Source organism: Gadus morhua, chromosome 16, assembly GCF_902167405.1.
Source record: "Gadus morhua chromosome 16, gadMor3.0, whole genome shotgun sequence".
In the NCBI taxonomy this organism is placed as follows: domain Eukaryota; kingdom Metazoa; phylum Chordata; class Actinopteri; order Gadiformes; family Gadidae; genus Gadus; species Gadus morhua.
The window spans coordinates 33,608,132-33,622,407 of NC_044063.1; the positions used below are offsets into that span (position 1 = coordinate 33,608,132).

Consider the following 14,276-nt stretch of genomic DNA (forward strand, 5'->3'; position numbering starts at 1 on the left):
GTGGTTAGGGTGGGGAGGTGTTACCTTAGTGGTTAGGGTGGGGAGGTGTTACCTTAGTGGTAAGGATGCGGAGGAGGTGTTACCTTAGTGGTTAGGGTGCTGAGGTGTTACCTTAGTGGTAAGGATGCGGAGGAGGTGTTACCTTAGTGGTTAGGGTGAGGAGGTGTTACCTTAGTGGTTAGGGTGCTGAGGTGTTACCTTAGTGGTTAGGGTGCTGAGGTGTTACCTTAGTGGTTAGGGTGCTGAGGTGTTACCTTAGTGGTTAGGGTGCTGAGGTGTTACCTTAGTGGTTAGGGTGGGGAGGTGTTACCTTAGTGGTTAGGGTGCTGAGGTGTTACCTTAGTGGTTAGGGTGCTGAGGTGTTACCTTAGTGGTAAGGATGCGGAGGAGGTGTTACCTTAGTGGTTAGGGTGGGGAGGTGTTACCTTAGTGGTAAGGATGCGGAGGAGGTGTTACCTTAGTGGTTAGGGTGCTGAGGTGTTACCTTAGTGGTTAGGGTGGGGAGGTGTTACCTTAGTGGTTAGGGTGGGGAGGTGTTACCTTAGTGGTTAGGGTGCTGAGGTGTTACCTTAGTGGTTAGGGTGCTGAGGTGTTACCTTAGTGGTTAGGGTGGGGAGGTGTTACCTTAGTGGTTAGGGTGCTGAGGTGTTACCTTAGTGGTTAGGGTGCTGAGGTGTTACCTTAGTGGTTAGGGTGGGGAGGAGGTGTTACCTTAGTGGTAAGGGTGCTGAGGTGTTACCTTAGTGGTAAGGATGCGGAGGAGGTGTTACCTTAGTGGTTAGGATGCGGAGGAGGTGTTACCTTAGTGGTTAGGGTGCTGAGGTGTTACCTTAGTGGTAAGGATGCGGAGGAGGTGTTACCTTAGTGGTTAGGGTGGGGAGGTGTTACCTTAGTGGTAAGGATGCGGAGGAGGTGTTACCTTAGTGGTTAGGGTGCTGAGGTGTTACCTTAGTGGTTAGGGTGGGGAGGTGTTACCTTAGTGGTTAGGGTGGGGAGGTGTTACCTTAGTGGTTAGGGTGCTGAGGTGTTACCTTAGTGGTTAGGGTGCTGAGGTGTTACCTTAGTGGTTAGGGTGGGGAGGTGTTACCTTAGTGGTTAGGGTGCTGAGGTGTTACCTTAGTGGTTAGGGTGCTGAGGTGTTACCTTAGTGGTTAGGGTGGGGAGGAGGTGTTACCTTAGTGGTAAGGGTGCTGAGGTGTTACCTTAGTGGTAAGGATGCGGAGGAGGTGTTACCTTAGTGGTTAGGATGCGGAGGAGGTGTTACCTTAGTGGTTAGGGTGCTGAGGTGTTACCTTAGTGGTTAGGGTGCTGAGGTGTTACCTTAGTGGTTAGGGTGCTGAGGTGTTACCTTAGTGGTTAGGGTGCTGAGGTGTTACCTTAGTGGTTAGGGTGCTGAGGTGTTACCTTAGTGGTTAGGGTGCTGAGGTGTTACCTTAGTGGTTAGGGTGCTGAGGTGTTACCTTAGTGGTTAGGGTGAGGAGGTGTTACCTTAGTGGTTAGGGTGCTGAGGTGTTACCTTAGTGGTTAGGGTGCTGAGGTGTTACCTTAGTGGTTAGGGTGAGGAGGTGTTACCTTAGTGGTTAGGGTGCTGAGGTGTTACCTTAGTGGTTAGGGTGAGGAGGTGTTACCTTAGTGGTTAGGGTGCTGAGGTGTTACCTTAGTGGTTAGGGTGCTGAGGTGTTACCTTAGTGGTTAGGGTGCTGAGGTGTTACCTTAGTGGTTAGGGTGAGGAGGTGTTACCTTAGTGGTTAGGGTGGGGAGGTGAAACCTTAGTGGTTAGGGTGCTGGAGAAGGTGTTTCCTTAGTGGTTAGGGTGCTGAGGTGTTACCTTAGTGGTTAGGGTGAGGAAATGTTACCTTAGTGGGGTGTTTTTGTGTATATATATGCTGATTATTTTGCATTCAAATATTTCCTTTATCTCTCTTCTCTTCAATAGAACTATTCATACCAGCAGTCTGTGCGTGTGTGTGTGCGTGTGCGTGTGCGTGTGCGTGTGTGTGTGTGTGTGCACACACGTGTGTGTGTGTGCGCGCGAGTGTGTGTGTGTGTGTGCTATGTCCTGGCGCCACCTGGGCCACAGGAGAGAGGGAGAGAGAGAGAGAGAGAGAGAGAGTGCTCCCAGTGTCCACCAGTAATGTGTGTGTCTGAGTGTTGGTCATGTGGTAGCAGGGTGGTTCATCAGCAATAGAAACACACAGCTGGAGGCATGGTGTGTGTTTATCGAGAGTGTGTGTGCGTGTTTTTGTGTGTGTGACAGAGATCCCAGACAGTAGTCAGCTCCCCTCTGCTCCCCCTCCTGCAGGTTAGATATTAACAGGAGATGAAACACAATGTATTCCTCACGTCATGGTAGCGGTTAAAGGTCAACCACACATCATTGGCGAGCAGTTGACCCCACTGGTCATGACTGTGTGTCTCTCCCCTGGTGGGGGACAGGCATGTAGGTCCTCATACTGCCTCCAGGGGTTCAAAATGACTTGCTAAAAAACGACAATTAGGTGTATCAACCAGGTTCCTCCTCCTGGCTTCCCTTTAGTCCCTTTCCATGTTTCAGAATGCGGCCTCAGTGTTCACGTGTGAACATGTGGGTTCCAGTCAGCTGAGCACCAGCTAAGCAAGAGGACTTTGCATGGCCCTCTGGATGCTATAAACACTGGGTGTAGCATTATCATTGGTACACACTCAGTACGTTTACATGCACAGCCTAATCTGATTAAATTTGTTGGCGCCATTTTGATATTTATGTTAGCAAATTAATTGAAATTAATTATTAAAATAACAATGATGAAATAATTATAATATTTAAGTTCATGAAATATGGTTTACAGTATTTCTCAGTCGCTTTGGTACATTTCTCCGATCAGAATTGAAATTCTCAAAACTACCAGTTCAATCTTCACATCATTGTGTCACTTGTGCACATCAAAAAAGCATTTTCTCATTTATTTGAACAAGTTGCAAATGCTTTGGTACATTCATGCAGGTGATTATGTACAACTCTCTGCTCTTTCCTACATTATCAATTGCTTATGTCATGTTGATCAAAGTGTATTGTAATGGGTCTCTATTGAATAGTCTCACCCCCACAACATTTAGGCATTAGGTCATTGCATAAGTCTTTACATGCAAAATAGTTGAACAAGTTGTCATAATATGTCAAGCATATTTCTATACATTTCCATTCAGATTTTTTTCTAAATCTGTCCTGAATTAGTAAATTGCTACCAGGTGAATCTTGACCCTCTCTAATGAAGGGAAATGTGTGAAGTGTTAGATCAATCATCGATCAACCAGTTTACTGAAATAGCTCAAAAGTGCATCGCCTGAACCATGAACTGGCAAGTATATATATAGCTGGAGCACAACACGATGTTTCATTGTCTGACAATGGAAGGACAAGGAATTGGACAGGGTCAACAGCCAGAGAGAAGAAGAAGAGGAAGAGGAGTGAGGCTGCGTGAGAATGAGAATTTGTGGCCCAACAGAGAGGAACGTAAGGAGGTGTAGGGACAACTGCACTGTAATTCCTACAGCAATGCATGTACAGTTTACCCTAAGGAGATTTTCCTATGTTCACATTTTTAGCAATGACATGGTCTGTCAACAAATTACAGTACAAACAGTCAAAGCGTAAATGTGAATCTTGTCCAGTCTCTTGCAATCCATCTCCCACATACACTAAGGTGTAACTTACAATTTACAATAATTGTCTTCAGAACTTCAGCCATAGTTTACATCAGAACATCCCTCAAGAGTACACTGTTATATTGACAACATGACTAAGCAATTTGACTGTCTTATCCGCACACAATGACACAAGGACTTGTCATTGTGATGGCACTGACATGTTCATTGACACAGATATTTACTTTTGAGAAACAAACTAAGGATTTTGAGCAAGAGACTGGCTTTTGCATGAAATCCATGGTGTTTTGCTATTTGTACGAATTGTTTTGAGATATGCACTTACTGTTTTGCAAATTTCAATTCTGACTTGAGAAATGTACCAAAGCGACTGAGAAATACTGTAATAGTATGCTGAATTATGGTTTACAATTACGTAATTCTGTGTGATAACTGATTGAATGCCATGTTCTGTCTGGCCAATTGGGCGTGACGTCTGACGTTCTGATATATGGATGGGTTAGGTTACCTATGACCAGGTGGAGCGGAAGTGGCAAACAATTTTTCAACCGCGCGAATGCGATAAGGATATCTTCTTTGTACTTTTAGTCAGAAGGGAACAAATATATCGATCTATAATTCAAGACGCGCGTTGTCCGGATTTATCCGCTCTCCCGCTGAAAAGCTGCAACTACATTAAGATGAAAAAATGCCCTCTGAAACGTCAGACGAAGAAAACTTGTGGATTGCATCTTCGATCTGTGCTTGGAAATCTTTGTACTACGTTCAGCATCCACAACTCCCACACAAAAAGAAAGTTGAATTTCTAAAGAAACATGGATTTTGTTTTGCCTGTTTGACAAAAGGACATCTCAGCAAAACATGTCAGAAACGCCTGACATGCCACTCATGTGAAAACTGGCCTCCAGCTGGCGCCATAGATACTAAAGCACCTGAAGCACAGAAATCCTGCTTCAAACCATGTGTTATGAAAAACCTGTGAAAACCTTCAAATTATGTGGACTGGAACTGAGCAGCCTTGATGGCAAAGACTTTACACAACGCGCGATTCCTGTAGTGAGTGATCAAAACATCCCGAGGGAAGGTAGATCTTAAACAATGTCTTACCTAAAAGAGGTCAAGTTGAACTCCATCAAAGCTGACGTGAGTCTGTTGATTGAGACGAACATCCCCAAAGCTATGGAACCACTCAAGGTCATCAACAGCCAAGACAATGGCCCATATGCTGTTCTGACACATCTGGGATGGATAGTAAATGGCCCACTGGGAATCAGCTCACATGTTGATAAACATGGACGACCACAGGTAGACAACGTATAGAATATCAGTGACTCATTTCGGCGATCTTCTGATCCAACAATACAATCAAGACTTTCCATAATTTAACTATGAAGGGAAAACCAAACATTTATTTCGAGGATAAAAGCTTTTTTGCAAATCATGTAAGAATCCTTAAGAAAAAGAGACGTCATAATGACATCCGACTTCCTTTCTGTAAGGATGATCTTCGAATGCCAAATAATAGGCAAATGGCTGAACAAAGAGCATATAGCCTTAAGAAAATACTTGAGAAGGATGAGTCGTTTAAAGGTTGGGTATGGGATTTGCGAAATGCCAGCAGATTTTGAAAATACACGACTCAAATGGTCCTACCCCCTCTCCTTCGACGCTGACTCTGACTCCACCCATTCCAAGTACATGGACGCGCAATCATGCACGAGCGAACAGCAGGAGCTTTGTAAGATCAACAGCGGATGCGTCAAAATGGAGCGAGTGGCAGAAAGATCTTCATGGGATTTCAGAATTGAAAGATGCAACAAACCCATGGATTTTGACGTCACTGACACCCAATTACACCACTTCTGCGATGCCAGTGAGAGTGGCTATGGGACTGTCAGTTACATAAGACTTACCAGCAGAGGCAGACCTCCTCACATAACGTTAGTGATGGGGAAAGCGAGGGTGTTCAGATCTCAGACTCCTTTTTCTGGAGTGATAGTACTTCTGTCCTGAAGTACATTCTGAATGACACTCAGAGATTCAAGACTTTTGTGGCTAACTGAGTATCTGTGATTCGTGACCTGACACAGAAATCTCAGTGGCGTCACATTAACACTGATCTCAACCAGGCAGACAATGCGTCTAGTGGAATGCGAGCTGATGCTTTTCTGAAAGAAAGATGTTGTTCCAGACGGTCGAGACTTTCTGGCCAAATGCGAATCTGACTGGCTGAAACTTTCCACCGAACCACTGGTACTTTCTGACAGTGACGAGGTAAAGAAAACTGTTGTGGCCTTTGCAAAAACAGACCACGAAGACCCTCTGACTCACTTTATCGAATCCTTCTCATCATGGGACAAACTCATCAGATCGAAGGCGTGGCTTTTGAAGTTCAAAGTATTGCAGCATTCTTCAAGGAAAGTGATCAATTCCAAAGGATAGCTTTTAACAGTTACTTTATTTGGTAAAGTATTTCGGCATGGTAAACTGATAACTATGAAGCAAAAGGAGGTTGAAGCGTGTCTTTGCACGTGCAGAGCGTCTCCCAGCTGACCAAAGCTATATTAACCCTATCCTATGGGCTGCCAAGAGATTCTGGCTATCTCTGGCTCCAACCCTCTGTTATGGTATGGATCCGCAAGGCCCGGAAGTAGTGGGAGGAGCCGGTGTGACGTATTACCCTCGGCCTCCTCACCTGTCTGTGGTGCTGCCCTCTGTGGATGAAGCTGTTATTGCAGCCTTCAGTAAGGTCCTGCTCGCCTTGTGGCTATGTATAGTATTTACAGCTTATATGTTTGGTCCCGCTTTCTAGGGTCTATGTGTGGGCAACTTATGTTCTTAAAATATGTAACAAAAGGGACTCTGAGACACTTGATCCAATTGAAAAAAGCAGGTACCTCACACAGTGCATCAGTTACATCAGAATATGTGAAGGACAAGCAGCTATCCGACCAGCAACTGTCTGTGCAGGATTTTACAGATGCTGAGGAATCACTTGTTGCTTATGTTCAACAGAAAGCCTTCAGGGTTGAAGGGAATGCCTTAAGAGCAGGCCAAGCTGCAAGAAGGAGTAGCAGACTATACAAGTTGGATCTCATTCTTAATGATGGAATACTGAGAGTGGGAGGTAGATTGAATAAGTTGGCAATGCCAGAGGACTTCAAACAACCAAAACAGAAAATGGCTGATTTACCGCTCATACGCAAAACACCAGATCTCTTTCACTCACACTGGCTTGGACTATTTTGGGCCCATAGAAGTCAAGATTGGTCGTAGCAGGGTAAAGAGATACAAAGCCTTGTTTACATGTCTTGCCAGTAGGGCTTTACAGTTGGAGATTGCTTACTCCATGGATACAGATTCATGTACCTCAGCCTTACGAAGATTAATCTGCAGACGTGGTCATATCAAAGAAATAGTTTCAGACAACGGAACAAATTTATGGGCGCAGAGCGAGAATTAAAAGAAGCACTTGCTCACCTAAACATGAATAAAATACAGGATTCAATGAATACAAAAGGCATCAAATGGAGTTTCATAAAAAAATAATAATAATCCTTTACACCATCCGAATGGGACAGACCTTGGATGACGAATGTCTTCAAACTGCCTTGTGCGAGGTGGAGGCAGTTCTCAATGCCCGTCCCATTACAGTAACATCTGGAGACTCCAAAAATCCTGAACCCCTAACTCCAAACCACCTTCTGCTCTTGAAAGGAAAACCCATGCTTCCACCTGGGCTCTTTTCCAAGCAGGATAGATACTCTAGAAGAAAGTGGAAACAGGTTCAGTACCTATCAGACCTCTTCTGGAAAAGATGGACATGGGAGTATCTTCCCCGAATGCAGGAGAGACAAAAATGGAATGAGGTCAAAAGAAATCTGAAACCTGGAGACATAGTACTGATCATAGATGAGACCTCTCCACGGAACTCCTGGCCTGTGGGACGTATCATGGAAACAGTGGCGGTTCTACGTCCAGTTGCGCCCCGGGCAAGACTATCTTCAGGGGGGGGGGGGGGGGCAAAATACCTATTCCCAACACAATGTTATGTAGTACTTCATTGATAACCGCTACGCAGCGCGATTTCTTTTTTACTGCTCGTGGCGCCCCCCATGTGACTCGGCGCCCCCCACAAATATGCCGCCCCCGGCGGCTGCCTGGTTCACCCGTGCCTAAAACCGCCACTGCATGGAAACCTTTCCAGATGCAAAGAGCTTTGTACGTCAGTGGAGGCTTCTCCAGCAAGGAGAGGGAAGAAGATCCTCCTTAAAATTGTTGAGAATAAAAAATGTAGATTGCCCAGACTACTAATGAATTAATGCCCTTAAATACGACTACTTTAATGCCTTTGTATATGTAATCTTCGTTTCCCTTGGTAAAGGGATATTAGCAGTGCTTAATTTGTCCAGTGGGAGCTCCCGGAGCGCTGAGGACGGGGGGGGGGGGGGGGGGGGGGCGGGATTTTTTTTTTATACTGCTCGTGGCGGAGCTGGCGGAGCGCACGTCAGAGCTTCCGGAGCGCGCGTCAGAGGTTCCGGAGCGCACGTCAGAGCTTCCGGAGCGCGCTCCCCCTTGCTCCCCCTCAAATTAAGCACTGGATATTAGCACCCCGTATCGCCTATTGACAATTACTTCAGGGAGGACGTTCCTCCCTCAGCCTCCATTGACTCCCATTCATTTCCCCGAAAGTGTCGGCAGCCGGTGAAAAACATGAGTGGGAGTGACTAGCCAAGGGATCTGGATCCCGCCGACGTCCGTTGGCTGCGCTATGAACCAATAAGCAGGAGCCCTAGCTGTGGAGTAGCCTCTAGGGAGGGGTTATCCCCCCAAGTCTCGGCTCCGAGAACCAACAATGGACCTATTAAAGAACCAACAAACCCGCTCAGTCGTATGCCTCGTTTCCACCGAGCGGTGCGCTACTGTTTGTTGCGGTACAGTGCGGCTCTGTTCGGTTATATTGGTGTTTCTGTAGCCCGCGGGCTGTGGAGCCTGCGGCCGGGCTGCGTGCCTGTGAAGAGGATTGACTTGATCTATAAATTAAGTCCCTCAATGTTAATTGGCTTAGCACCATGACCAACATTCTGAAACAGCCATTAACATCCACATGTGCCTCAAACAATGTTAGGCTTACAGCCAATGCAAATAGTTGTGAAATAATTTTCTTGTTGTTCTTTTAATTGTTTGTTATTCTGACTATTCTGTTTGATATTGTGAAAAGGATGTTAGTGAATGACTCAGAGCAGGACGCATTTAAAATGGCATCACTTTTGGTCTTATGTCTTCATTTTTCTTAAAACAATTGTAGCTGAAAATAAACATCGCCAAATTACAACCAATAGCTTCAGTCATTGAGGGCAAAAATAGGTCCAATGCTAGTCCCAGATTTTATTATTTAGCATTACAAACAGATATGCTGCCCACCAGCTTTCAAAGTACAATGCTGCCACTGGTGGATTTGTATCAATCCACATAATTATCCCTCCCTGCTATTTTGTAGTTCCCCAAAACACCCTGAAACAACTTGAGTCTAACATACTTAGGCCACCATACGCCACTAACAGTGCAAGCAGGCCAATGGCAACCAAGTACGCAGTCCTTCCTCCTTCCCTTTAAAAACCACCAACCGCCACTTTTGTACGTCGCGTCGAAGTGAAAAGCGGCAGAGGCGCTCCTCCGGCGCCGGAGGGATTGTTGGCGCATACGGCATCAATCCCTTTCTCCTCCATGTCGCGGTTCAATCTGGACTTCAGTCAAAGCCAAAGTTCCTTTCCCCAAATTCCTTCTCAACCATGGCCGAGATAACCCCATTACGAGTCTATACTTGTTTTGGAAGTACCAGAGAGTCTGAGAACTCTATATCCCCGTCAGTTCGGCCGCGGGGCAATGAATGAATAAAGATCGTAAACACGTCGGAAGACCAACATTCAGAAAAACATGTACTTTAAATTCATCCTTGGGTGAAATCAAAGCGCATTGTGAATCCGAATGCATGTTGATGATGATACACTTCTTATAGGGGGTAACTACATTGGCACGACACCGGCTTCCTCCATCTTCTGCGCCACCTTTTTAAATAAAACGCTGTTTCTCTTTTTCCGACGGTGACAACAACACGACTACCATCTCCGTATACTTCCGGCTCACGGGGCCCTGGAAAAGATCTTGTGGAATGCGCAAAATCCAATTCCAATTAGATTTACCATTTAATGCGACAATCAATCTAATAATCTGGTGGTCGTAATCCGACTATGAGAAACCCGATTCGATTCGATTTTAATCTGATTGAGGTGAATACATGCATTTTAATAATCCAATCATATTCGGACTAAACCAATGATTTGATTTTCTTGAGTGTCGCACTGACTGGGTGTAGTATTAGCAGCCTTAGTACACACTGTGTGTAGATGTAGGATATAGTGTGTATTATTCTGTGTGTATAACATAGTGTCATATATTGTTTGCCGTATAAAATAAAATGTATATTGTGTGTACTATATTCCGTATACTTTGTAGTATACGGAATATAATAGTGTGTAGTATCTAGTGTGTAGTTTACTGTGTGAATTATATAATGTGTTGTATATTGTGTGTAAAGGGCCATTGAGAGAGCTTGAATTTGAAAGTTTTAAAACACAACTGTGTGTGTGTGTGTGTGTGTGTGTGTGTGTGTGTGTGTGTGTGTGTGTGTGTGTGTGTGTGTGTGTGTGTGTGTGTGTGTGTGTGTGCTTATTCAATGACAAGAGAGAGAGAGAGAGCGGGAGATGAATCAGCTCTTTGATAAGAAGAACACTGACACTAGTATTCTCCTTTCACACACACCTCCCCAAACACACTCATACACACACCTCCCCAAACACAAACGCACACCTACACCTCCCCCAAACACACACCCACACACAACTCCCCCAAACACACACGCACACAGACCTCCCCCAAAAACACACACACACTGCTCCCCAAAACACACACTCATACACACACTTCCCCCAAACACAAATACACTCACACCTCCCCAAACACAAATGCACACACACACCTCCCCAAACACAGAAGCACGCACACACACACCTCCCCAAAAACACAAGCACACACACATACATACCTCCCCCAAACACACACGCACACACACACCAATCCCAAACACACACGCACACACACACCTCCCCCAAGCACACACGCACACTCCCCAAAACACACACACACACACACACACACACACACACACACACACACACACACTCACACTTACCGCCCCCCATGTTCATGATATAATTGAGGATAGTTGACGGCCTAGGTCATACTTTCCTTATCTTCGAGTCGTAAGCTGTTATTTACTTCTATTAGCAGACACTGTAATCTGAAGCAGCCATCAGTGAGTTCAGAGACCATGTGGGAAGGTAGAGAGAAGGAGCAACAGGACTGTGGACCCGGGGCGGTCTCTGAGCCTGATCCCTGAGCCAGATCCCTGAGCCTGATCTCTGATCCCTGAGGCTGATCCCTGAGCCTGATCCCTGATCCCTGAGCCTGATCCCAGAGCCTGGTCTCTGAGCCTGATCCCTGAGCCTGGTCCCTGAGCCTGACCCTGAGCTTGATCCCTGAGCCTTATCTCTGAGCCTGCCTGGTCCCTGAGCCTGATCCCTGAGCCTGGTCCCTGAGCCTGACCCTGAGCTTGATCCCTGAGCCTTATCTCTGAGCCTGCCTGGTCCCTGAGCCTGATCCCTGAGCCTGATCCCTGATCCTGATCCCTGAGCTTGATCCCTGATCTCTGATCCTGATCCATGAGCCTGATCCCTGAGCCTTATCCCTGAGCCTGATCCCTGAGCCTGGTCTCTGTTCATGGTTCTTACGTGTCTCTTGTGTGTTTCAGAGAACTATGTGGTGAGCGGTTCAGAGGCGAAGAGCGACTCGGTGGCCCACCTTCAGGCCAGCCAGAGCTCCCTGCCGGTGCCCTCTCCGGGGCCCAAGCGCTCGGCAAACACTCTGAGGAAGTGGCTGAGCAGCCCGGTGCGGCGCCTAAGCCAGGGCAGCACTGTCAAGAAGCCCGCCAGCGGCAAGAACAAGAATACCTGTACGTACCCCACCGTAGACTGTATCTATGGCGCTCCTCTGCACCGTCATCTTATTTGTCCGGCCGGTTGTGATTGATTGGTCTATCTCGTACCGTGCAGAAATCTTTTTATTAATCTTCAGAAGAAATGAAAAATTAGCTTGACATATTGGCCTGGTCCCAAGGATAGTGTGGACCCTGAATAAACACCGGTATCCATACACCCTTTATAAACCGATATACCCTGAAAATATCAATACCCTCTGTTATCAATACCCCCCTTTTCCTCAAACTGTTATTTACCCTAAACTATCCTGGTTATACTTTGAATATACCATGAATTTTCCCTGAATGTACCTTGAATGTACCCATGCACCACTATAACAACATGTTATGTATCAGATTATATACCTATGTGTGATGATCGGTTATTTTGCTTGACTGACAGCTCGGGAGGAGGGCAGGAAGAGCATCGACCTGGGTCAAGCTGATCTCGCCCAACAGGATGAGGTCACTGAAGAGGTAATCAATCACACCCTCGGTGCGCTAATAGCCCTAGCATTAAGAGCTAGGTCTATTGGTAATGCTAATAACAGCTGTTTATAGCTGGTACTATTAGCAACCCTAGCTGCTGCTGCAAGCTACCCTAGCGGATGGTGCTAGCAGCCCTACCGGATGGTGCTAGCAGCCCTAGTTGCTGCTGCTAACAGCCCTAGCTGCTGCTGCTAGCAGCCCTAGCTGCTATTACTAGCAGCCCTAGCAGATGCTACTAGCAGCCATAGCGTTCGGTGCTAGCAGACCTAGCTGCAGCCATAGCGTTCGGTGCTAGCAGACCTAGCTGCAGCCCTAGCGGATGGTGCTAGCAGACCTAGCTGCTGCCCTAGCGGATGGTGCTAGCAGCCCTAGCTGCTGGTGCTAGCGGCCCCTCTCTTGTGTCTCCAGAGAGCAGACCGGAAGGAGGGCACTCTGGTCAAGTCCTCCTCTGGGATGCAGAGCGGCGGAGAGGAGGAGCAGGATGAGGAGACTCACACACCGCTGCCCCCGCCCATGAAGATCATCAACGACCCAACCACCCAGGACGACAAGGTAGGAGGATCAGAGGGGGAGCGGGAGGGTTTGTTATCAGTGGAAGTGGTCACCCGAGCCTCTTCTTAACATGATAGTTGTCCTTCTGACAGGGTTATGAGGGCTGCATGACACCTCAACTCTCAACCGGTACCATCAACCTCATTGGTCAGCTTAGTAGAACTCTGGAAACACAAATCCTGGAACAATGATGTCCCTTCATTCTGATTTAAATAAATTACTGATTACTGATTAACCAGAGAGAGGGAATCCAGGTCTGTGTTGGCAATCTAATATCTCTGCATGCCCTGTTAGCTCTGTTTTAACTCTTAGCTAGCGCATCTGAAAGTTCTAACGTAGCTCTGTAGATGATGCATGTGATTGGCCGCTTCCAGCCCAGCTTCGGTTGTGTTTGCAGCTTGGGCTGTGATTGGCTTTAACCCAACAGCTTTTCTTCTCTCTTTCTTCCAATCACTTCATAATCTTAATGGTTGATTCCCCACTATCACCTCTCTCCTCTCTGCAACTCTTTGCCCTCCTCTCTTCTCCCCTTCCCTCTGCTCTCCTCCGCTCTCCTCCTCTCTCCTCTCCACTCCCCCCCCCCCCCTTCTCCTCCCCTCCTCTCCCCTCCTCTCCTCTCCTCTCCTCTCCTCCCCCCTCCTCTCCTCCTCCCCCATCTCCTACCTCAGTCTGCTGCATTGCGTACCTCCATGCAGGCTCCAGCTGATGTCCCCAGTGCCTCAGAGCTGGTTAGCACCATAGAGAAGCTGGTTAGGTCTAAGATGGTGAGTTCAGGGCTTGGCCGCAGACCTTCTCTTCCTGGATTTTCTCATCAGCCTTGGAGATGACATGTACTCCGGACTGTTGGAAGTTGTAGAGCATGTAAATATTTACATAAAGTAAATGTGTAGGTACATACACTCAGTATTGTTTAGGTGTGTTGAATTGTGTGTATGTAGGCATGTGTGTGTAAATCATATGTGTGGTGTACATATGTGTGGTGGAGGAGAAATCCAGTATGTGTGAGTATGTTGCATGTTTATGTGTGTGTAAATGTTGTATTGTATCGAGTTGTGTTTTGCCCAGATGTCGTGGTGTGTTGTAGCAGGCAAATATATAATAATACTGTATATATTAAATCTACCTGATCTAAGACACCTGTATGTGGTCTCAGTCATCCTGGTCCAGTATGTGGTCTCAGTCCTCATAGTCCTGTATGTGGTCTCAGTCCTCATAGTCCTGTATGTGGTCTCAGTCCTCATAGTCCTGTATGTGGTCTCAGTCCTACTGGTCCTGTATGTGGTCTCAGTCCTCCTGGTCCTGTATGTGGTCTCAGTCATCCTGGTCCTTTATGTAGTCTCAGTCCTCATAGTCCTGTATGTGGTCTCAGTCCTTTTGGTCCTGTATGTGGTCTCAGTCATCCTGGTCCTGTATGTGGTCTCAGTCATCCTGGTCCTGTATGCGGTCTCAGTCCTCATAGTACTGTATGTGGTCTCAGTCCTACTGGTCCTGTATG

General features: G+C 46.6%; 1 protein-coding gene across 5 annotated transcripts in view; it reads left to right on the plus strand.

Moving 5' to 3' along the window:
* Positions 1-14,276, plus strand: part of kalrna (kalirin RhoGEF kinase a) — a 196,236-nt gene that overhangs the window by 161,728 nt on the left and 20,232 nt on the right. For 4 of the 5 annotated variants that reach the window (XM_030380530.1, XM_030380531.1, XM_030380535.1 and 1 more), the window contains 4 exons: positions 11,516-11,716; positions 12,144-12,217; positions 12,638-12,781; positions 13,450-13,545. In XM_030380530.1, the coding sequence (XP_030236390.1) occupies positions 11,516-11,716; positions 12,144-12,217; positions 12,638-12,781; positions 13,450-13,545 (515 nt within the window). The remainder of the gene's footprint in view (positions 1-11,515; positions 11,717-12,143; positions 12,218-12,637; positions 12,782-13,449; positions 13,546-14,276) is intronic. The other variant, XM_030380534.1, reaches the window with a different exon arrangement.